Raw genomic sequence first — 23839 nt, forward strand, 5'->3', positions numbered from 1 at the left:
AGAGAATTCTATGCCTTCAGCAAAGACAAAAAAATGGAAAGACAAAGGGAAGAAAGGCAAAGAGAACTTGAGAAGGAGCGAGGAAAGGAGGGAGAGAGAGAAAGAGAAAATATGGATGTGAATACAATAATCAGAGTTCATAGAAACTCGTCTTTCAGTTTCTAATGAACTTCCTTCCATGTCTGCACATCCTGGATTTCTCTAAACAAAAACTCTGTGACAATTTTGTTACATGGTTGTTAGTATTTATCCCTTTTTACCTTGTACTATAGCTATTCCTGCATATGTCTCATCTCTTCTATTTCATTGTGAGCACCTTAAGGGCTTGAAGGCAAAACAAATGGTGCTTTTTTTTATAACTCTCATTTACATCCATTACAATGTCACACGGAGAACACAGGACTAGAAATTATCTTCTAAATAAGTTAATGAATATAAGTAGAAAGAAATATTCCAACAATTTTCATAATCTTAATAATCCCCCCAAAATGGATGAAACAGTCATTACATATTCAAGATCTGTTTCTAATAACAGGAAAAAATAGCAGGTGTTCACTGGGCTTGTTCTTATATAGGTCAAATAATCACCTGTTTGGTTATTTATTTACTCTATTTTTATTTTATTTATAATTATATTATTTATATGATTATATTTATTTTATTTTACTTGATTTGTTATCATGTTTGCTAATATTTTTATCTTGTTTAATTATTTGTTTTGTCTTATATATTCATTTATTATATTTACTTTTATTTATATTTATTGTAATTTCACTAGTTACACTCAGCGGTTTTATGAAGGGTGAGGAACATCACCAGAATTACACAAAACAGAAGTTTGATTATGGGAAAAATGAGTGGAATGAATAAGAAGAAAACTATAAAACAAAGATGTAGAGACTAGAAGACAGAAGTGCCAGACAATAAGAAAAACAATAATGCCAGGGACAGTAGGCAAGATGGAGATGTTGGGGGAAAGAATCTTAAGGGAATCTCTGAGATAAAAGAAGTCCTTTTGAAATTATGAAGCTCCTCCCTTTCCAAGTTTTCAAAAAGCAAATATAATCAACTAAAACAATGTCATTTGCCTGAGATCAGATGCACCAAAATCTGACTCTGGACCTTACTCTGACCTTGTGATCAGGCTTCTGAGTCTTAAAACAAATAGACAACTATGCCAGTTGTACAGATTTTTATAAGCCTATTAATAAAATATCAATACAAAATGTTTTTCTGTGCCTTAAATATAATCCTTTGGACAGTGAATTCCCATGAGCTTCTGAAAGTTCAAATACTCCACATCATCGAGGTACTTTTCAAAGATGTGAAAGGAGAAAACAAATTTGATACCAGGGTAAGACCTTTTGTGCCAGGGTCTCTAAAACCTGACCACAGCAATGGCAGGACTGAGGCCATTTGAAAGATATCTTGCTGACAAGAATCATGAAAATGCCTTTTATTCATAGATTTCCCTCACATATCCAAGCTCATTGAAAGCAGAGGCTTTCATTCAACAACACACACTGATGGGCTTCTACTGCGTGCAAAGCCGTCCACCCTGCCCTGCAGATGAAAGGTAAGGAAGACACAGTCTCTGATCACAAACACAGTCTATCAGAATCCACTGACACAAAAGCAATCAAGTGAAAGGCAAAGTTAGATATCCTTCTAAGATGGCGCTTCTTGAATATTAAGGTGCATAAGGATGATCTGGTGATCTTGGTAAAATGGAGATTCTGATTTACTAGATTCAAGACAAGGCTCAAGATTCTGCGTTTCTAGGCACCCCCGGAGGCTGTTGCTGCTGAGCCACAAACCACAGACTGAGAAGCCACAGTCTAAGTGACAAGATGCAAGCCAAGGGCTATAGAAATGCTAAGTTAGAAGTGATTCCTTGTAGATGATAGGTTCAGATAGGTTCCACAGAGAAGATTCTGCTTGTAAACAGGCAGAGATGCAGACAGAACAGATGTGTGTGTCTGTGTAGGTAGGTGAAGAGCAGAAGGACCACACAGAGGAGAGGGGGGAGTGTAGAGGAGAGGAGGCAAGGAAAGAGGAGAAAGAACTGAAAAAAGAGAAAGTAAGTTGAGCAGAGTTCTGAAAGCAGAAAATTGCATAAGCTATTTAGAGAAAAGCAAGATATCTGGTAAGACTAGAATGTAATTTGCAAAGGGGGTGACAAGAACTTATGGGAAATAGGTCTGTAATGACCAGCCAGGAAGAAATGATGGGGATCATATGGATTTGACTCTTTTTTGGGGAGAGGACAGGACGTCTCATCACTAACAAGGGAAGCAAAGTCTGGCTGTTAAAATAAATGAAGCAGAATAAAACATCCTAGAATGTAGGTCTGGTCTCAAGTTATTCATATTCCACATTTGGACATTTTACCTAAGTACCCAAAGTCATTACTGTTCTTCAATATAATTGCCTTTCTGCCAATCATAGCCCATCCTCAGCCAAATAACCTATCTTCAAACAAGACTATGTAGGACTGAAACCAAATATGGTCTGTCCTGAGCTTTCACAGTGTCTGCCATTGGCAACCGTTTATGAGCCCATTGAGCCACTGCTTGAGTTTAGGGTTCAATGGGATCATAAAGCATTTGTATTTAGTCTCAAAACCTGATAATATCCAGAAACATTTCATAATGTAATATCCTGGAAAAGGAAGCTAAATGAGGCTTATACTGGGTACTATATAAGACTGATGAATCACTGAACTCTACCTCTGAAACTAAGAATACACTATATGTTAATAAATTGAGTTTAAATTAAAAAAAAAAAAAAGAGTATATAGGGTTTGCACAGCAACCAACATGGAAAGGCATAGCATAGTCAATGCATGGTGGCACAGGATGGGGGAGCTCACAGGATGCCTAGGAAGTTCAAGTGAGCTGCCAAACTCCTAATGGACAAGTTCACTGCCTCATCTGCCAACATTATTAATAATAATAAAATGAAAAGAAAAGGTATTTAAGGTACCTACGGTAAAGGTGTCTAATAAATCCTCTATCAGTATTTGTTTCTGTGTCTGTCCAAATCAGTAGAATCTGTAAATGTCATTATGGCTCTTTGGGACAGGATATGAGTCTCACTTAGCAAGAGATGCCATGTCAACTCCTTAAATAAGTCTGGAAGTAGTCAAAAACATAAAAACATTAAGAATCACCCAAGGAGGGCGCCTGGGTGGCTCAGTCATTAAGCGTCTGCCTTCAGCTCAGGTCATGATCCCAGGGTCCTGGAATCGAGCCCCGCATCGGGCTCCCCACTCTGCGGGAAGCCTGCTTCTCCCCCCCGCTTGTGTTCCCTCTCTCACTCTGTCTCTCTCTGTCAAATAAATAAATAAAATCTTTAAAAAAAAAAAAAAGAATCACCCATAGATACATAAATGAATAGGGATGTGATAAAGCAGGTATTAAATAACATTAATAGTAGAATCAAGGTATTGGTTATATGGGTGCTCACTGTAACAGATTTTCAACTCTGCTGCATGCTTTTAAATTTACATAATAAAAGGTTAGAGGAAAATTACCAATAATCTTATTATCAATCCTATTATCCCCCTTATAAAAATTATAGTAGGTAGGAAGTAAAAACATTATGTCCCCCTCTCAGCTCTTTTCAGCATTCCTTAATCCCACTCCCGACATAATCACATATAACTGCTAGTTTTAGATCTTTACATTCTTTGCATATAATTTTTTCCTTATTTTTCTTTTTACAAAAATTGAATCACGTATGGATCTACAAATTGCTTCTTTTTTTTAACAATATATCATTCACATGTATCCAGATCAGTTCATACTATTATATTTCACTCCTTTTAATGGCTAAATACAATTCCATTATCCAGCTATCCCACAGTGTATTTAACTATTTCCCTATTGATGGCATTTTGGCTATTTTCAGAAATTTGCTTTTTTTCACACCACATTTAGGCTTGTGGTGATTTTAGTATAAATAGAAAAAAATCCATAGGTCCCAGGCATCTACCCAGAAGACCACAGTAAAAATCCAAAGTGCTTCTAGTGGCTAGGAAGCATAACAGCTAAAAAGGGACGAAAGCAAAATACACAGAATCAAAGGCATATGGTTACACCTCAGCAGTGGGTAACTCAGTTAGTAGGCAGTGTCAGTTACCAAGCAGATAACCAGTAGCTAACAACAAGGCAAACTAGTGCTCTAAATACTCACCAGAACGAGTTCTGCACCAGCTTAAAAAAATTAACCAACTTCACTTCGAGTACTCTCAGATCCTCATTTGAGTAACTTGCTTATATGAGTCCTTATGCCAAAGCACAGAAGAAAAGCAAATTTGGACGGAAGGCAAAAGGCTTTTATAAGTAGGCATGTTGATGGCAGTGAGAAAGTTGAGCTATTTAGAGAAAACTAAAAAAACAAACAAAACAATAATAACCAATGATATGGAGTCTGGGGCCATTTAGTGGTAGAGTCTTACATATTTCAATAGGCCCTGAGGACATCATCATGCACAGTATAAAATAACTGATGTTCAAAATCATGGCCCTGAATTATTAATTAAAGGTATAATTTCTCAGGATACTCGCTGCAAGACAGCTGTGTGGTATGGAATACACTTTAGAAAGACATGCTATTAAAACAGTTACAACAAGATCCTTGATCACAGAAGACTTGGGGACGGCCTTGAGCCAACCGCCTCACTTGACAGACGGAAAAACAAAAGCATAAAGATAACATGATTGATCCAAGGTCGGTTGGTTGTTGGAAATAATCAGAGCTATGATCCAGGAGAGGTGAATCTTCTGCCACTGTGTTTGTGGCTACCCCATGAATACAAAATTGTCAGTGAGGAACTGCAGCCTTAGTTTTTCATAATGCTCTACAACCCAGAAAGTAGCTATCATGGAGTCTTTTCAGAGAGCTGTTTTACCTTCAAGCAATCCTGTGATGAGATGTGAAAGTGATCCTGTTGGAGGACAGAGAGTGAGTGATAAGGCATAGTTTTCCTTGGAGAAGTAGACGTTCTAAACCCAGGGTAAAGCAAGGCAATGTTCATTGGCAAGGAAGAGGGCTGCACAAAAGGGAACTTATGTCCAGCACATTTAGCATGGGAAAAACAAGTCCCGTGGGCGTGTGTGTGCTTGCGTGTGTGTGTGTGTGTGTGTATCTCCTAACTACCATGTATTTCTGGTCACCAAAGTATTGGTGAGGATCATTCAACTTTGAGAATCTAGCCTGATTCTTTCTCTAAATATTCATCATTGCTAAATAAACCGAATAGGCAATGTATTTGGAAGAGAATTGCCCAAGGAGGCAGGAGACGTCCATTCAAGGCTCTGTGTAACTCTGTACAGGGGCCTTGGGGTTGTTACAGGTAAAGTGAGTGAACTGAATCTGAAGATCTCAAAGTTTCCTCAGGGCTATGATTCATGCTTCTAGTCAGGTCTTAGCAAACAGAAATGAGACAAATAGGGGAAATCCAAATACCATGTAGTATGCAATAAAGTTTCACATATTTGCAACAAAGGCTTGTTGCAACAAAGGCTTTCTGAGCCCTACTTAAAAGAGAGGACTTCTTTCCCTAAGCCCTGTACTCCACTGGGTTGTTTTTTAATTCTCTCCCTCTTTTTCTATCTTCTTATCGAGATTACCTCTATAAAATCAGAAAGGGTCTTAGAAGTCAAATAATGTTATTTGGACACTATTTAGGAAACAGGAGCCCAGGAAGGATCGGTGACTTTTATGAGGTCAAGAGCTTGCTTGTGAAAATGTGGGATTGCTTTTGATTCCCAGTTCAGACTTTCCTCTGATAAAGCCATGCTGCCTCCCAATTCTGAAAAACTACCAGGAAATATAACTGTCCCCTAACAATTACACACCATTTATATCCCAGGGAAGAGTCATGTCTAAATAGGCAATGGTCCTGTGTCAAAGGAAGACGGCGACTCGGGCCCAAAAGCAACGAGTCAGCTGCTAGCGAAGCTAAAGCCACTGTTCTCTTCCCACGACTCTGTGAAGATTTATGGTGTTCATGGGGAATCTTGGCCAAACTACCTCCAGGCAGTGTTGGACCAGATCCCTAAAGGATCCTTGCTGCTATGAAGTTTTTAACATGTTTATCTGCTGGGGATGAGACAGCTGTGAGTTCCTGAAGCTTCCCTGTAAGGAATAACACTTCATACTTTGAGATATCCACACATGAAAGATTGGAGCAAAACATACTTAGCTATAACATTTCACCTAAAAAAAAAAAAAAAAAAAAAAAAAGTTGACCTAGGTTGGAGATTGGTAAAGTCTTTGTAAATCCTGTGGGGAAAGATCACTGGATTTAGTGGAAAAGCACGGTCTATTCTTACACACAGCACTGGTCGGTATGACCTACTGTTAGTTTTGCCTCTTTTTATTCTTTTAAATTAAAGCTGTTCCTCAACTTCTGGACGCTTTCTATCATTGTACCACTCCTTCCTTCGAGAACCGAGGCAGTGTCTCAATTCTGACATTAAATCAAAGGATTATCATTTTTGCACAGCCCAGCTTTCAGATTAGTAGTAAGCCAATTAGAAAAGAAAAAGAGAAAACAGAAAGAAAATCGGGGAGGGGGGGGGAGCTTTGCACTCCTGACATCCTGGCCTGCAAGCGGCTCTCCTTTGAAAGGGCAAGAAGAAACTGCTCTCAAAGACACTTCCTCATATGCCGCCAGCTGCAGAGGGGCTCTTTCTCAGGGGATGCTTGTCCGGGCTGACTAGGACTTGTTTCAGGGTGTGTCTCCATTCCTCCAAGAGGCCTGCCCTGGGCAAGACTGCATTCATTCGTAATCTAAAAAAATTAAAAAATTCCGAGCTGGCCGCCAGCGGGAGGTTTTCCTACGCGGATGTGCACCTCCCACGTGCTCCAGTCACAGACACCACTGGGCTGGTGAGAGGCCCCGACGGATCGGTGCCAGGCCCAGACACAAGTCCTCCATTCTGACCCGGAGTGCTGCCAAGCGGGAAATAACCACATCCTTCCTCATCCTAAGGCCCCTTCTTAAATCGAGCAGTTGTTCGAAGGGGAAAGCACAGGGGGGAGGGAGGAGGCGACATCACTAGTTGGTGTTAATTATAACAAGGGGAAACCTTTATTCCCAATATGAAGTTTCTAAGTGAATTCAACACAGAAGCTCAAGGCCGGAAAATCATTTTGATTCAAACATTTTCCAAAATTCAAATATCCCTGTAACATCCTTGCCAAGTGGATGTGTAGTCCCTCTTTAAATAACTCTAAAGACGGTGAACTCATTACCGAGATAGTTTTCATAGGGCCTGAACTGTAGTTAAGTGTCTCCTTATGTTGAGCTGGACCCCGATGCCCTGGAATTTGTACCTACTTGTCCTGGTTGAGGTCTCTGGCACCAAATCAGAAGCCTTCTCTCTTCCACAGATACCCGAGGGCATTCAACCCAGGGGTTCTGGTATTTGAAATCAGCATTGTCCTATCTCCATAGACCTCACTTTCCAAAATGGGAGCCTAGGGCTTTTGCAAAGCTCTTGTTCCCTTCCTTGCTTCTCTGAACCTCAAAAGCAAGAAAAGGATACTGAGAAAATGAAAAGATCATTAAAACTGGAAGAACTGGTGTCGATTGATTAAGGCACTTCCTATGCTATTTAGGCATAAAAGGAAATTGAAAAAGGAGCTGAGGAAGCAAAATGACCAGGGGGTTAGTTCACCCAAGCAGGGTTTCTAGGGAATTGTCAGACTGATCAGTGTAGTAACTGAACATCTGTCCCAGATGCCCATCTACCCGTAGGCAAACTGGAAGGGGCCACAGGACAGAGGGCACGCATCAGCACAGTGAAGCAAAGCGCAAAGTTTCGGCATGGGCTTCGGACTCGCATAGACCAGACTCGGATCCTCTGGAGCTGTGTAAGCTTCTGAACCACACAGACTCTCCGTTGCCTTATTGGTGGATGGGTCAGTAAAGCATCTCATGGAATCAGGTATGAGGATTACATGAGAGAAAATTATAAAGCACTTGGCACACAGTAAACACTCAGATTTCTCAGCTATTATTTTTTATTATTATTACCAGAAATCTAGCCTTCAATTCTCTGGAACTTTTCCCTACCTAGCGTAGCAATGCAGGAAGCAGAAAACCCATATATCTGGGAGGGTGAAATGAGGTCAGTCCTCACGTGGGAGAACAAAAGCAGGAGACGCAGCACATTACAGTGGAAAGTACACTGTTCCAGAACTTAGAAGACCAATTACAGAGTTGTGGCTAACTCTAAACGAGACGCATCCCTCTCTATTGTATTGGCGGAGCCAGGGGCTTAGCCTTTTGACCTTAACTTTCTAGTATTCTCAGAGAACTGTTACAAGTACTCTGTGTAAAGACAGCTAGGAAGGCTTGATTTCTATATGCCTCCTTCTCCTCCCCTGAACCATGTCTCTATATCAGTAACTGCAAAAATCCTACACACCCCAAAGCACAGAACCTGAAGTTGTCACCCCAATTTGATATGCCTTAAGGATCCCTGTAAGAGGACAAAACTCTTCAGGGGTGCAAATTCACTTGCTGTTGGCCATTGCAATCTCAGCTAATAGAGCAGTAGGTATGTGTGTTCTAAATAAATCAAGACAAATGAATGAGTTCTGCTGTGTTTCAACAAGTAGGAAGCCAGGAGATATGTTTTATAAACATTTGGGAGTATGTGCTTGGAAACGCTCATAGGAAAGACTTACAGAATGACCTAATTCAAAGATGTGTAGGTCTCCTGTGGGTGTCAAGGTAGCTGTTCAGGTATGCTTTGGTAAAGAAGTCCTTCTTCTTTACCCTGTGTTTGGTGTTCTGTGCTTTGGTGGAAAGAAGTAAAAATCGTGCAAGGGGGTGAGGAATCAGACAGCTGGAACTATACCACTGGGGTTACAAAGAGCCTGCGCTCTGGGTGGAAAAGACCTTAGAGGTAATGAAGTCCAAAAACAATGGGCAGATTTAGGACAGGGACACAGAAGAACCAGGAATGTGCCCCAAGAAGATTACCAGGCAGTGGTGCATAGTGTGAAATGGAGGGATGAGCCATAGCAAGGTGTCCATTGAATCTATGCAAGTACAGTGAATCAAGGGCTAAGTGGTCACTTGATGGTTATCACAATCTCTGAGCTTCAGTTTTGCCACTTAGCCCAATTCAGACCAAAGTGGCCTTGCAGAGTTGTCAAATCAAACAAGCTAAGGGACATGTAAGTCATTTGCAAATTGTTAAGCACTTGGACAAACAGAACGGAATACTCTTATTACTACTCAGTAAAACCAAAAAGCATTATTTTACTAAACTAAATAAGGGATGTTTATTTTTATAGGATCTTCCTCTCAAAATGATATTGACGTAGTTGTATAAACCAATTTCATGTTGGTCCATGTTCCAATTACATATACACTTTTTCTCGCTTTTCACATACTGGAGGCAGAATCATCAGGGAATTTTAAAGAACAGTTATCAAGGTATATTACAGTCAACATATTAGCTGTACGTCAAATCACCTTGGCTTGCAATTGTACACCAATATTTTTAATTCCCAGGATGATCCTGAACAATCACTTATGATGATTCTGAGTCACTTTCCCAGGTGAAAATAGAAGAATGCAAATTTTCTTGCCTGGAGTATTATAATAGAATGTTCATTAATTGCCCATGCACCACCACCACCCCCCCCCCGCTGCCATTCCTTTCCTGAGCTCCAGTGCTATGACACCAAATATCAGATCTGTCTAAAACACACATCTGATAATGCCCCTCCCTTGCTCAAGAATATTCAGTGTTTCTCCTTGCCTTACAGGTTTAGGTGCAAATTCCTCAAGAAAGTATTTAAGGTCCTCAACAATACGGTCTTGGCTCAGCTTTTTTTTTTTTTTTTTTTAAAGATTTTATTTATTTGACAGAGAGATAGCGAGAGAGGGAACACAAGCAGGGGGAGTGGGAGAGGGAGAAGCAGGCTTCCCACGGAGCAGGGAGCCCGATGCGGGGCTCGATCCCAGGACCCTGGATCATGACCTGAGCCGAAGGCAGACGCTTAACGACTGAGCCACCCAGGCGCCCCTTGGCTCAGCTTTTTTAAGTATGATCTTCAGTGGCCCCAGTGCTCAAATACCATCTCCCAGTCAAACTGGGCTCTCCCCAAGCAAGGCACCAGCTTCCTTCCTTCACTTCATGTTTTCATCCTTTTCCCTTTATCTGGAGTATCACTCGTGGTTTTAACTGTGTCAGTTTAGTTCAACTGGAATTATGTTTTCCAGAATCCCATTCTCTGTATGGTTCTTAGGGGTAGCCACAGGGAATTGTACATGAGATTTGGATGGGAGAAGTGTGACAGTATCCATTGTTTTGCAAGGGCCTTTCTAGGCCCCTGGGTACTACTTACTGCCTCTCACATACATAATGGCCAATCTGGTGGCTGACCTGCTAAGAGGGGGCAGCCAGCCTTCAGTTCCTGACAGATCTCTTCCTTCAACCTCTCCAAGTCCGAGGCCAGGCAGGTGTGGAGCTCTGTGGCTAAGCCCACCAGCTCCTTCTGCAGTCCACCCACATCATCAAGGTTAGGTACAGTGAGAGATAATTAAGGGTTGCAGTTTGTCCTCATGGGTTCTAGGTTGCTCTCTTCCCCTTCACATCCAGCTTTTCTTCCTAACTGCCTGTCTACCATAGGCGGAGGAGTTTTCCACAGACTTCTTGGTCACCACCTCCTCAGGGTCCTGCGTAAGTGACCTTTTTTTATCTCCCACTATCCCCTTTTGGGGCTTTAATGGTCCAGCTTCTCCCCCAATTGTAGGTCCAATCCCTATGATAAATCCCATATTCCATATCATCAACCCATTTCATTCATGCTCCTTGGTTGGACCCTAACTCGTACACTGCTCTTCCCCTCTAGTCTATGTCCAAAACCTACCCATCAATTCAAGACTCACTTCCTCAGTTCCTCATAAACCCCTTCCTGAGTGACACAGCTATTTCTTTAAAATACAAACATGTTTTTCCATATATCTTTTTTTTTTAAAGATTTTATTTATTTATTTGATAGAGAGAATGAGAGAGATAGAGAGCATGAGAGGGGGGAGGGTCAGAGGGAGAAGCAGACTCTCTGCTGAGCAGGGAGCCTGATGCGGGACTCGATCCTGGGACTCCAGGATCATGACCTGAGCCAAAGGCAGTCACTTAACCAACCGAGCCACCCAGGCGCCCCTTCCATACATCTTTTAAAGTTATGTTATCTACTCTTACACTCTTCCAAATACTATACGAGTTGATTGCAAACCCCTGTGAATATCTTACCTTTGAAAAGAATCTACAAATTCTTATTCTTCAGGGGTTGCGTTTGTGTGACTATATTTTAACCTCCATATCTCACCAGTGTCTTGCCTACAAAAGGTTCTCAGCAAATGCTTATGGCCCAAAAGAGTAAATGTATTACCAGTGCTACCAGTCCCTTTTTAATACCACAGGTAACCAAAACCCAGTGCTCCTGTATATGGCATGGCCTCCCTCGTACGGAGACTATTCGCTAGCGACTTTACCTTTCTATTCCCTTCCCTTAGAGAAGAGCTGTCTAATCTGAATCCAACCCTGTTTATTTTTATCGTACACACAGTTCTAACAAAAGTCATCAGCCTGCTCCCTAGTCTAGAGTAAAGCGGAAACAGCTAATTATATGGGGAATAGAGAGAAAGCTGCTACAGCAAGACATGCTGAAAGCAAGAAAAAAAATAGCAGACAATGAAAGGGAGAGAGGCCAGAAAATTTATGAAATTAACACAAATTTAAAAGTATACCAGTCTACGGCCATTTAGTACACGGGTAAATGATCTCATCTCAATAAATTTTAAAGGAATTACAGTCCACTCCAATAAGCTGTCCTGAACCACCAAGATTAAGTAAAGCCACATATCTTAGAATAATCACCTTCTGAAATTATTTTTAAAACAAAAATTTTGAAAGAAAGTTACATACTGAAATCTGACCATTTTTTAAAAAGATTCCATAGCCACTCCCATTCTCAGGGGGAAAAAAGGGTGTTTTTTTTTGTTTGTTTGTTTGTTTTTAAATTTTGTCATGCATTCATTCAGCAAATAGATAGTGAGTGTCAACTATGACTCAGGCACTGTTCTCATGTTTGTGTGTGTACGTATGTGTGCTGTGTGTGTGTGGACCTTTCCTCCAAGGAAATCATCAAACTTGGGAGAGGTCGGAGGAGAAAAGTTACATCTTTTAAGTATCTCACAAAGAAAAAACAAAAAAGGTCATTGTAAGTCAGCACCACATTGGTCTCTTACAAAGAAGCAAGCAAATGCAATCAACAAAAGAGGACTGAGTTCATTGTTACTAGTTTCTTCCAGGGCAAAATAAACTGTCAACTAGAATGAAGTTTCTTGCCTTCCCCACACAACCTCTGTCTCATTTCTCTGCCAAACATCTCTTCACTGCAGGGAAGGTCCTCGGAGACCAATGGTGCTGCAACCGTGCACGGTTTGCTTTGGAAGAAAACTGTGACAAAACATAGGCAAGAAATATTTGATTTTATCATCACAGCCTCCCCGATACATGTATGGAGGCAACTCTAACACTCTCATTTTTCCCCCAGTTTAAAACTAAAATTTAAACTTTAGATAAAGTTGCAATAGGATTGAATGAGATAATAAAAATAAAGCACCCAGCACAGCTCTTGGCACACAAGCAGCACTGGATCAATGTGAGTGATTATGAATTAGTAAGAGGTCTAAAACTTGCAGCATGTTCTATAAATGAGTCTCATTGAGTGTTATCTAGGGTAAAATTTGAGTCTTCTGTTTTCCCTTTGCCACCCAGAATGTTCTGGAGCCATCACTGGAATACAAAGTAACTCTTGCAAGCCAGGGAGATGGTACAGGCTGGGGAGAAGGATGGGCGGGGGGAGAAATGCTGTCTGCAGGTATGTCAGGTGTCAGAGACAGACAGGGCAGTCCTACAGCATTGTTGCTCCCACATTGTTCCCCAGGACTGGCCCTTCTACCTGCAGGAGTTCTCTGCTGAGGTTAAGGGACAGTAATGGGTCCTGGAACAAAATTAGTATCACTGATTATATGACTGGGTCTTTGGCTCTGATTTTTTAAAGAAGTTAATAAAATAAGCACAACTGAAAAACTGCCTGAGTATGTAAGTGTAAGCATGTTTGGGGAGGTTATTTTAGTTCAAAAAATAATAAAAATAGCTCAAATGGACTGAGGACTAATTATGTTCCAGGCACTGTGCTAAACACTTTATGTACATACTTAATCCTGACAACGCTTCTGTTCTTGTGCCAACAACTCCAACGAGGACACAAGTTTAAAGATGTTAAGTAAATTTACCATATCCCAGAGGCAGTGAGTAGCATTACCCTACACCGATTGTCTCAATCTAAAACCCACATTTTGGGGCACCTGCGTGGCTCAGTCGTTAAGCGTCTGTCTTCGGCTCAGGTCATGATCCCAGCATCCTGGGATCGAGCCCCGCATCGGGCTCCCTGCTCGGCGGGAAGCCTGCTTCTCCCTCTCCCACTCCCCCTGCTTGTGTTCCCTCTCTCGCTCTCTCTCTCTCTGTGTCAAATAAATAAAATCTTAAAAAAAATAAATAAAACCCACATTTTTACCATTACATGCTAATGAAATGATATGACTTGAAAGAATAGGTCACGTATTCATTCGCTGATTCAAGACATTTATTGAACTATTCCTTCATATGAATCACCATGAAGTGGGACAAATAGAGATGAAAAAATATTCAGGGTCACTTACAATCAGAAGGCAAAATGGTATAGTGGTTACACTTGCCCCAAGTTCAAATACTGGCTCTACCACTAACTAACCTCTGTGACTTTGAGCCTCAGTTTTCTGTTCTACAAAGAGAAATAATAGAGGAAGATGCCTGGCATATATGAGACTACATATGCATATCTCAGTAAAGACTTCATGGAGGAGTTCTATTTCTTGAGGAGTTAGGCACCATTTAGATTTGTAGAGCCAGAAAGAAGAAACTGATCTTATATGGAATTAAATTTGCCTTTCATATGCTTACTCCTCAATACATCAGATTTCAGAAACTGGTATTAAAAATCTTGTAAGGAAATAGCTCTGGTCCAGTGTTTTGGGGGACTGATTACATAAAACACCTACACAAGAACTGTAAAATTTCCAGCTGAATTGAATTGAGCAACAATGCATACATTTTCATCCATTACTTAGTACATGTGGAAATAAGAATGATATCATTTGAGAAAAAGCAAAGGAATCTGGTTTTGCCTATTTTGTCTGTATGTGTGTGTGTTTGTTTTGAGACATTCTAATGAGAAAGTCTATGAATGACACATCAATGAAACTGAACTGTCTTTCTCCTCCGTTCATAGGACCCTATATAAGATCAAAGCAGTTTAACTCCTCATCTTATACATAAATTCTTCCATTTTGCTTCACTCTTTGTTTGAGGCTCCAAAAACATCAAACCTGGTCATCACCCTACTTCAATCCTTTCCGTGACCTCCTGCTGCATTTTGCACAAAATCCCAGCTCCTTCCCACAGTCTACAAGAAAGCCTGATGTGGCCCCGGCTTATCTTAGGACATTATTCCCAGTCCTTCTACCCCTCTCACCTGGCCCCTGCCTCCTTGACCACGATCTCAGACCAGCCTGGCTCCTTCACAGGCTCTTCCCTTAATTCAAATGTCACCTTCTCAAGGCAATATGCATATATATGTGTATTAGTGTATACATGTGTGTATATGTATGTGTATAAAACAAGTTTTTTTTTATTTCAATATTACATATGTAATTTATTTTCTTGTCCAGTTCCATCTCTTTCTTTCTACCCCTTGAGGACAAATAATTATACTAACACCTATCTATGCATTTATTTATTCATCATTTCCTCATGATTAAGCAGCTGCTATTCTCGAGGCCCTGTTCATGGGATATAGCAGGGAGCGGGGTCACTGGCCTTGTGGGTGTTACGTTCTAGTAGGGAGTGAACTAGACAATAAATAATGGACAGACTAAATATGTGGAAGCTGATAAAGATGGCAATCGCTATGGAAAAAGGAAAAAGAGCGGGTCAGTGAGATGAGCACTGGCATGGATGGAGATGGAAAGCAGGAAGGGGGGTAATTTCATATAAAGCAACCAAATAGCCTTCGCTGAGAAGATATTGGAGCAAAAGCTTCAAGGAGGTGAAGGAGTTAGCTTCGTGGTTATCTGAGAGACTGGGGCAGAGAGGAAACAGAATGCAAATCATACATGGTTTTACAAGGTATTTTAAAGACCGGCTTACACACTGAGCGAAATAATGTGTGATTTCTTGTGCTAGTCACTGTTCTGGGAACTTCATTTGTATTAATTGACTTAGTCATCACTAACAATCCAATGAGTTACATATTGTGTTTATTTCATTTCACATGAAGCAATTAAGTCACTTGCCCAGAATTATACAAATGAAGCCAGAATATGAACCTATGTCCGCAAGACTCCAGATCCCTACAATATACTGCCTCTTGGTCTAGAAAATTCTGATCCAGTGATTCGAAGACTTCAGTGCAGAGGCCCTAACTACCTGCTTCCTTAACAAGCTGTCCAGGTGATTCAGATGTAGATGGTAAAGGCACCACAATTTCCCACCAGTCTAATTCCTCCTCCACATGAAAACTTTCCAGATATTTTAAGGTAAATATCACACTCATTTCCTGTCCTTACCATCCCCATTGTTTGTCAAACTGGGGAAAATTGCCTTAGACCAGTTGAAGCATCTACTCAGTACACACCCCCTCTCCATCTGGTTTCATGTGAATTTCATTATAGGGCTGAGGCTTTGGGGTAAACAACAATGCTGAATGAGGAAAGGAATGAATATTTATTGAGGGCGGGTGCCAGGTATTAAGTGCTAGGGACTTAAAACATTTTATCTGACTTTAACCTCGGTAATATATAAAAATATATAGATACAGCTGCAGATATAGATATAGATGTGTATCTATCTAGGAGATGGCTAGAGTATGCTAATTGCCATTTCCCAGATGAGGAAACTAAGTCTGCAAAGGCTAAGCAAGCAGTATCTAGAATTCAATGACTCTAAAGCCAGCCAACTTTTCACTACCCACTCTAACCATTCAATCCCCAACCCCCGCCATTGTTTCATTCTGTAATTGGAGACCGAAGTCTAATCTTCCAGAAAAATGCTATTTAGTGTGTATTTCCACTCTCCAGCATCCATCATTTCTGTAAGTTGAAAGAACTCCTATATTTATTCAATGAGAGCCAAGCCTCTTCCATGGGCACTAAATTAGCTCAAAAGAAGAAAGCAGAAAATATGCACTCATAATGCTAAAATTTAAATGAAAGCCAAATATTTTATCTCTTTATTTCTTTGTAGAAGATTATGGTGATTAATGGTGATACAGAGCTTGCTTTATATAAAAAGGCTCTCTTTTCATTTCCTAAACAATAAATGTCAGTGTGCATAACCCAGCCATCTATTTTCTCTTCCCACCCCCAAACCTGGATCCCGAGGGGGAAAAATGCTTTACAGGTCATGGGAATGTGGCAGAATCACATCCTGAAGGACACGGAAGGTGTCTTTGTGGATCTGACTCCCAATGCAGCGCTTAGGTGTGAGTCTTCACTGAGGACAAGGAGGCTGCTGGGCATCTGGGATTTAGGGTGCCCCACACGCCATGGTGTGTGGGTACCTCTGTAGAAAGAAGAAGACACTTCTTCTCTTAGCTTTTCATGCTATCTCCCAAGTCATTACTCTACAGGCACAGACTCATAGAACACCATACCTTGGAGAGCACCTTGCCCAAATTTCTCATTTTAGAAATGAGAAAAAGGACTCTGAGAAGGAAAAGCAATTAACCAGTAATGGGGCTGTTGGACTGAATCATTAAAGGGGGAAAAAACACATAACTTGGGAGTTAGAAAGCTGGGGTCCAAGTCCCAGTTCCACTATGGGCTAGTTGTGTGGCCTTAGCAATATTTAGCCTCTCAGACTCAGGATATAAATGTTGTTAGCAACACGTGCCTTAATTACCTCCGATTATTGGGGGGAAAAATGTGTGTGCATGTGTATATAATAACAATCATTTTGAGTGCTTAAAGTTCTACATAAACTAAAACTGTTATAATTTGAAACTAAGTCTTGTACTTTCTATTCCAATATCAATTTGGGCATGCAATTGAATATCACTGCAGCTGTTAATCATAATAAAGGTTAAAATTCCCATGCACCAGGCCCTTAACAAATGTTATGGCATATGATTGACATCTATCAAAAGCTTGATGAAATGGGTTTGATTATACCCTTTTACAGATGATGAAAATAAAACAGAGGGCACCTGGGTGGCTCAGTCAGTTAAGCATCTGCCTTCGGCTCAGGTCATGATCTCAGGGTCCTGGGATCAAGCCCCATGTGTCAGGCTTCCTGCTCGGCGGGGAATCTGCTTCTCCCTCTCCCCGCTGCTGGTGCGCACTCTCTCTCTCTCTCAAATAAATAAATAAAATCTTTTTAAAAAGAAAAGAAAGCAGAGACAGACCAAATAACTTGTGCAAAGTCACACGCACGGAAGCTGGTCTCATGCTAAAGCTCACAAATGTTATATAGGCACAGTTACCATAGCATCTAACCATAACTAGCTTAAGGAACTGTGTTATCTATGAAAAGAACACTTTCAGATATCAGAGTGTATAAAATGACTGGTTCTCTTTTCCGTTGCCTTTAGCATTGATTGGGAAACAAGGAAGCCAGTGTAGTCCTAAGAACTTATGTGCCAGACAGGTAGAAACCACAGGCATCTCCTGGTTATAAGCTAGATATAAAAGGTCACCTGTCTGTATTCCAATTATATCAAATAATAGCTGGACGGATGCTCATTCTTCACCGCTTTTAGAAATCTTGAGATCGAAGTTCATTGCAGCTGCCCACCTCCCTGGAAATTTCCTATTTTCTTTCAGGTAATTAATTTATGACACTTGACACTGGCCTTGTCGTCAATATATGCAAGCAAGTCCTTCCTTCCCTGTGTTTGCTGCAAAACACCCTTTATTATTAGGATCAAAATGTCTTTTGTTCCATCATTGAGCCAGGGATGTCCAACCTTCTTAGAGTCTGTGACTCCTTAGCATTTTTCTGATTTTGTAACCATAACATTAAAGGAAATGAGAGTTACTTCCAAGCTGTAGATACGGCCTTTGAGATAATTAGTAATATAATAAAGTGTGAGAAAACGAGAAAGCCAACGCTGGGCCTACCTGACACAGTATGAAGCCATCATTCCCTTCACTCTGTACTTTTTACATACAAGGCACTGTGCTATGTTCTTCAGCTGCTTAGGTGCTGATCAGGGACTTGGACAAGAACACAAAGGGACAAATTACTGGCCCAGAGTGAAAACAAACAAATAAGTTTTGAAAATCACAGTAGAGATAGGAAGAAGATGGTATAAGCATTTCAAGGGGTCCCACAGACTGGGAAGGATGAGGAAAGGATTCTAGCAACAGGCGTAGGAAGGTAGAGGAGGAAAGGACACGGCTGCTGAGGCGGTATGGTGTGAGGACACAGGGAGGGGACATTCCTGAATCTAGCTCTGCAAGTCCTCTGATTTGATGGCGTGGTTTCTAGCAAACACGGTACAGTAGACCAAACGCCTTTGAGCTCAGGCCAGTTCTAGTTCTTACTAATTGACTAAACTTGAGCAAGTCTGTAAGTCTCCCTGAGCCTCCGTTCTTTCATCTGTAAAAGGCAGACAATAATATATATCTGAGAGTTATTTTTATGGTTAAGTGAAATGACAGAAGTGCACACACCAATGAACGTTGATTTCCTTTGCCCTCCTCTGTTTGACCGGAAAATAGATCCCTTGACATAAAACATAAGGGTATTTTCTCATTATTCCCCTTTCCCTTTCTAGCCTCAACTTTTACAAACAGATAACGGAGACAGAATTTCAGAGTTGAAGGGAATCTTAAAGAAAAATAACAACGTATTGCAGCAGAAGAACCACCCATTTGAGGCCCAGAGCCTGCGACTTCTCAGTCACAGGCAAGATAATACCAGGCTCAGAATGGCAGGATGGGGATGGGTGGGTCATCAATCCTAGCCTAGGCCCTCAGTTCTAGTCCAGAGGCCACACAATCTCAGGTCTTTCTTACCTACGTAACCTCTCTGAGCCTCAGTTGCCTCAAAAATACACAGGATCACTGCAAGGATTGAATGAGGTGGTATTTATAAAACACTCAGTACAATCCACAATGGAATTCAGTAGGGAATAGCTATTAAACTTTGATTTTCACAATTTAACAGACTAATAAATTGAAAGAACTAATGGCAGAAGAAAGAATTCATGTTTATTAAATACCTCCTGTGAATAAGGTGCTGGGGTAGGGACTCCAGCTTCTGGGCAGGCATCAGCGTTCCTGGCAGAAGAGACGGCTGTTCACCGCAGTACACTGACTTGCCACAGGTCCCTGTCGGACTCTACAGCTCCACACTGCCCCAGGTGCCAGATCAAGTCGGGTTACCGGGAGGTTTCCCCATCAGTGCCACAACCCCCTCGGTGCATTCTCACTTTCTAAAAAAGAACACAAAAACAAAAACCCAAACCTGAGCCAACGAGTAGCTAACCTGAATTAATCTCCCAAAATATCAGATGCCAAATGTTCTGTAACTTTCCCATTCTTTGGGGTTTTTATTTCTCCCACAGAACAACTTCCAAAATGTGCAAAGAGCACAGTAGGTGGCTCTCTTTAATATTGCACGGGCAAGGCGACAGTGACTCACCAGATCCTACATCTGTGTCACCAGCAGAAGCCCTGACAAAGTTGAGCAACAAATGAAACTGTGTGTGCTGGAGATAACCTTTATTTTTTTTCTCTTCTGCTTTCTCCTCTGATTTCCTCCAGCCACATTCTGCTTTTCTAACAGTGCCAGGTAAGATGACGCTAACTGGGTACCTTTTGGCAAAAGCAAACATATGCTTCCAAATGCCAAAAGCAAGGAGCAAAATGTTTCTCCCAGAACTGCATTTGCAAGCCTGTCTGCTTGCTGCAAAGCAGAGAAACCTGATGGCCTGTGGGGAGTCTCAACGGATAAATGGCCCCATTGCCTGGGCCAGAAACAGATCTGTTCATTTTCCTACATAAGCCTGCAGCCATCGGTTTCCACAGGGAGGACTGGGGCTCCAGACCAGGGATCAGCACTGCCAGCAAGCAGCGAGTGGTCTTTTCTGCAAATGCGGCCTCGCCTACTGCTCTCCATTCCATCCTCTACCCACAGCATTAGTGAGAGAAGTGAAGAACGCTATGGTCACTCATGACATTTGTTGCTCAATCTTCTTACTACCCTATGAATTAGCACAAGGATGACAGAGGGAAGAAACCTCTCAGAACAGGAAGAAATACATAATACAATTCTGAACTTTATGTCTTCACAGTCCCCCTCCTCTTAGGAATGGAAGGTGCATCAAACGCAGGAGAGTAGGAAGGTTGCCTTTAGAGAGCAGCGCTTTCGAACCTCCTCTGCTGAGAGCTGGCCCTGCTCACCTCTACAGAGCATGCTTACGGATTGTTCCCTCAGCAAGGAAATTTCCTCTTTGGGACAGAAAGCATACCCTGCAATCACCAGCCCAATAAGGTCAACTTAACTGAGGTAAGTTGTTAAAGAACTCACTGGAGAGGTGACGGGGTGTGACGGGGAAAAGCCCTTAACTAGAAATCCCAATGTGTGAACTGTACTCCTAGGGATGAAACGTAATAACCGTGTGACTCTTAGCAACCTCCCCTTTCTCTGAGTCTCACTCAGTCTCTTCCTCTATAAAATTGAGACCAGCTAAGAAGAGATATCATTTAATGAGCAACTATTCACTACATATACTTTATATTATTCCACTTAATTTTATCGTCACATGAATCCTTGGGGTTTTTCTTTTCCATTTTAGAATTGGATAAAACAAAAGCTCTAAATGGTGAAATACATCGCTCAGTATGACCTAGCTGCAGAGGAATTAGGGCTGAAATTTGAATTTGATCACAAAACCTAAGCTCCTTCCACCATTAATATGCCTGCCATGTCCTTCTCTCAGGGCTATTGCAAGTAGCAAGAAAGATAATATATATGGAATACGCTTTGGAAATTTTAAAGTTCTCTACATATGTATGTATGAATTTTGTAACAAATAATCCGGATAAGGAGGAAAGGTATAACTGGGTATCCTTTCTTTAAAGAACTGGAACCAAAAAAAAAAATTACCTTCCAATCTCCCTTCCATCCCCTTGTTCTGACCTTGTTTTTAACATTTTCCTTTTGCCCACAAGTCCCCTATTTCTCAGGCACGCGTTCAGATGTATCCTGGCCAGCTCATCACAATGCATGCACACGGAACAGGCTGATGGAAGCAAGTGATCCCATCCCCTGCAAACGCTTGGTGCAAGAGGTACCTTCAGAGGCACCACCAAGTTCTCCCCTGCCCTCAAGATGTATCACACCCCCTCCTATGCACTCATCAATACCCCACGCAAATGGGAGGGACTGGGAAGCAGGCAGCCAACTATAAATGCTAAACACTCAATTCGGGGACTTACGGCATAGCCAGGAGACAGTAGTAAATAACTGCATGAAGTCAATCAGAATAAAATCAATTTTCATGAGCCTGGTGGGGATATATGAGGGGAGCTATTTCATTTTAAAAATAACAATAATTAAGGAAGACTAAACTAGGGATGTGTAGTATTTATGTTTAAATAAGGTAAGTCTGTCCAGAGGGACTTAATTTAGCAACATCACAGCATAATCCCAAAGAAGTACATGAGAACCGTGTTGCTGTTTTCCTCTACTAAAGAAAACATAAAGTTGCTTGTCTGACCTAAGACAGCAGGAATACAAGGCTTAGCACAGTCTGTAACATTGAAGGAACTTGAACTTCTCTTGTCTTGTTACTTTTCATCAAATTCAAGACCCTCTTTGCCAATAAAGGATGCCTCAGACCAGAGCTTCATAGACCTGAGGGGCTTGGCCTAAAACCGAGGGGGCTTGGCATCACTGAGAAACATTAATTTTATATTCCAACTCAAGCATCCATGATCAAAGTCACATAGAGACAGCACACAGAAAACACTTTCTATAAAAGCTGTTCAAACTCCAAATAAGAAAACGCCGCAGCATTCCAGATTAAAAAAAAAAAAAAAAAAAAAAAAAAAAAAAGTCACTTTAAGGTAGTATGAAATCACCTTTCTGAAAATCCACCGTCTCCAGGGTTAGTGTATAACAATATTTACAATAGTGGCCATCAATCTCAAATTAACCAGATGCCAGGCCAGCCACTGCGCTAAACATACTATTTGAATTATCCCATTTCATCCTCCCAACTACCCTCAGGGCTCATTGTGATCTTCATAATCTCCATGTTGCGGCCGGGGGTGGGGGGAAACTGAGTATCAGAAAGATTGGATAACTTGCCCGACCAAGTTCACACAGCTAATACTCGGCAGAGCTAGAATCAAAACCAGGTAAATCCTCCTCCTCGGCTGGTAGCTAACCCAAGATCGGTGGAACACAGCAGCAAAAGCTCTTCCAGAGGCGCGGTGGATCTCAATTTCACCACCGGAGGTGGAGGGAAGACAGGCTGGGGACTGGTTCTTAAATGAAACGGCATAAGTTTGCTTTTATGTTTGTGATTTTTCTCTTCAACTCAGCTTCCTTGTTCCCTCCCAGCACTCAGAACTGGCCGGGGCCATGGCTCCGTGAAGCCAGCTATTCCTAACCGTGGGGCATCCTATCCCCTACAGGACCACCAGCTTCCTCCCGGAGCTAGGAGACAGCTGTGAGTACCAACCCAAGTCATCGGCACCCCAGCGTCCCTCCCCTGGCCACCGCCTCCCCAGGAGCCTGCCAGACACCCTCGGCAGGGGCATCTTTCTGAGAAAGCGGGTCAGGGGAGGACGGAGCGAAGCTGCAAGCAGCCTTTCCCCAGGCTGTCACAGCTCCTGGCTGGGAGCGGCATGAGACACGCTGGGACACACTGCCCTCTTCTTTCCTCCCCGCTCACAGCAGCGCCCTGGAGAAACCCAGGCGGGGGTACACCAACGTAGATCCCTCAAAGGGCTGGAAGTGGGGTGCAGCAACGCGCAGCCGTCCCCAAACTGCGGTACCTAAATCTCCACAAAGCAAAGATGGGGCTCTGTACAGTTGGGTTCGAGTCCCGACCACAGCACTAACTAGCTGTGTGATCTATCCCAGTCGCTGCCTCGCTCTGTGCCTCAGTTTGTCCTTCTGGAAAATAAGAGGGTTGAAGGAGACGATTTTCAGGAGTCCTTCCACCCTGAGATTCTGTGGGTAGGTGATTCCTCCGAGCCCTCAACGACAGCGAGAGACTCACCTTTTTTGGGAAGCAGAGTGGGTGCAGCGAACCAGTGGGGATGGGTGCAGGGTCGCCCGGCACTACTTCTTTCGGTGAGTCTGGCCAAAGCGGAGCCCGGGGACCCTGATCCGGCCAGTCTTCCCCCAATGAACCTCTTACTTTCCGCCGCACTTTCTTTTTCCCCCTTTGGGGCTCCTCCCCCGGCGCGGCGCGATTGGCCGCCGCCGCGCTGCTCGGGCTCCACCCGCCGCCCTGGCTCGCCAGCCCCCGGCGCTCCGAGCTTCGCGGAGCCGCGGCCGCGGGGCGGCACCGAGGGCAGCCCCGCCCGCGGCGAGGAGGAGCCGCGCTGGGCCGGCCTCCGGACCGACGCGAGGCTGCGCCTGGCCCCGTCTGCTCTCCGCCACCGCCAGGGCTGGCTTGAGCGCACCCGCAGAGGAGAGGGTGGGTCCCGGTGATTGGCCCGCTGCCCGGCGCGCTG

At 42.4% G+C, this 23839-nt stretch overlaps 1 protein-coding gene across 10 annotated transcripts in view; it reads right to left on the reverse strand.

The window, feature by feature from the left end:
* Window positions 1-23583, reverse strand: part of IL1RAP (interleukin 1 receptor accessory protein) — a 133985-nt gene extending 110402 nt beyond the window's left edge. For 3 of the 10 annotated variants that reach the window (XR_004922167.2, XR_004922168.2, XM_036107946.2), the window contains exons 1-2: window positions 23380-23582; window positions 19366-19578 (exon numbers count right to left, since the gene is read on the reverse strand). Coding sequence is in view for 3 of the 10 variants with exons in the window: in XM_036107946.2 (XP_035963839.1) it covers window positions 19366-19415 (50 nt within the window). In the remaining 7 variants the exon portion in view is untranslated. Of the gene's footprint in view, window positions 1-19365; window positions 19579-23379 lie in introns of all 10 variants that reach the window. The other 7 variants (XR_004922169.2, XR_004922170.2, XM_036107949.2 and 4 more) reach the window with 5 other exon arrangements.
* Between the last annotated feature and the right edge of the window lie 256 nt (window positions 23584-23839).

This window comes from Halichoerus grypus, chromosome 1 (assembly GCF_964656455.1).
Source record: "Halichoerus grypus chromosome 1, mHalGry1.hap1.1, whole genome shotgun sequence".
Lineage (NCBI taxonomy): Eukaryota > Metazoa > Chordata > Mammalia > Carnivora > Phocidae > Halichoerus > Halichoerus grypus.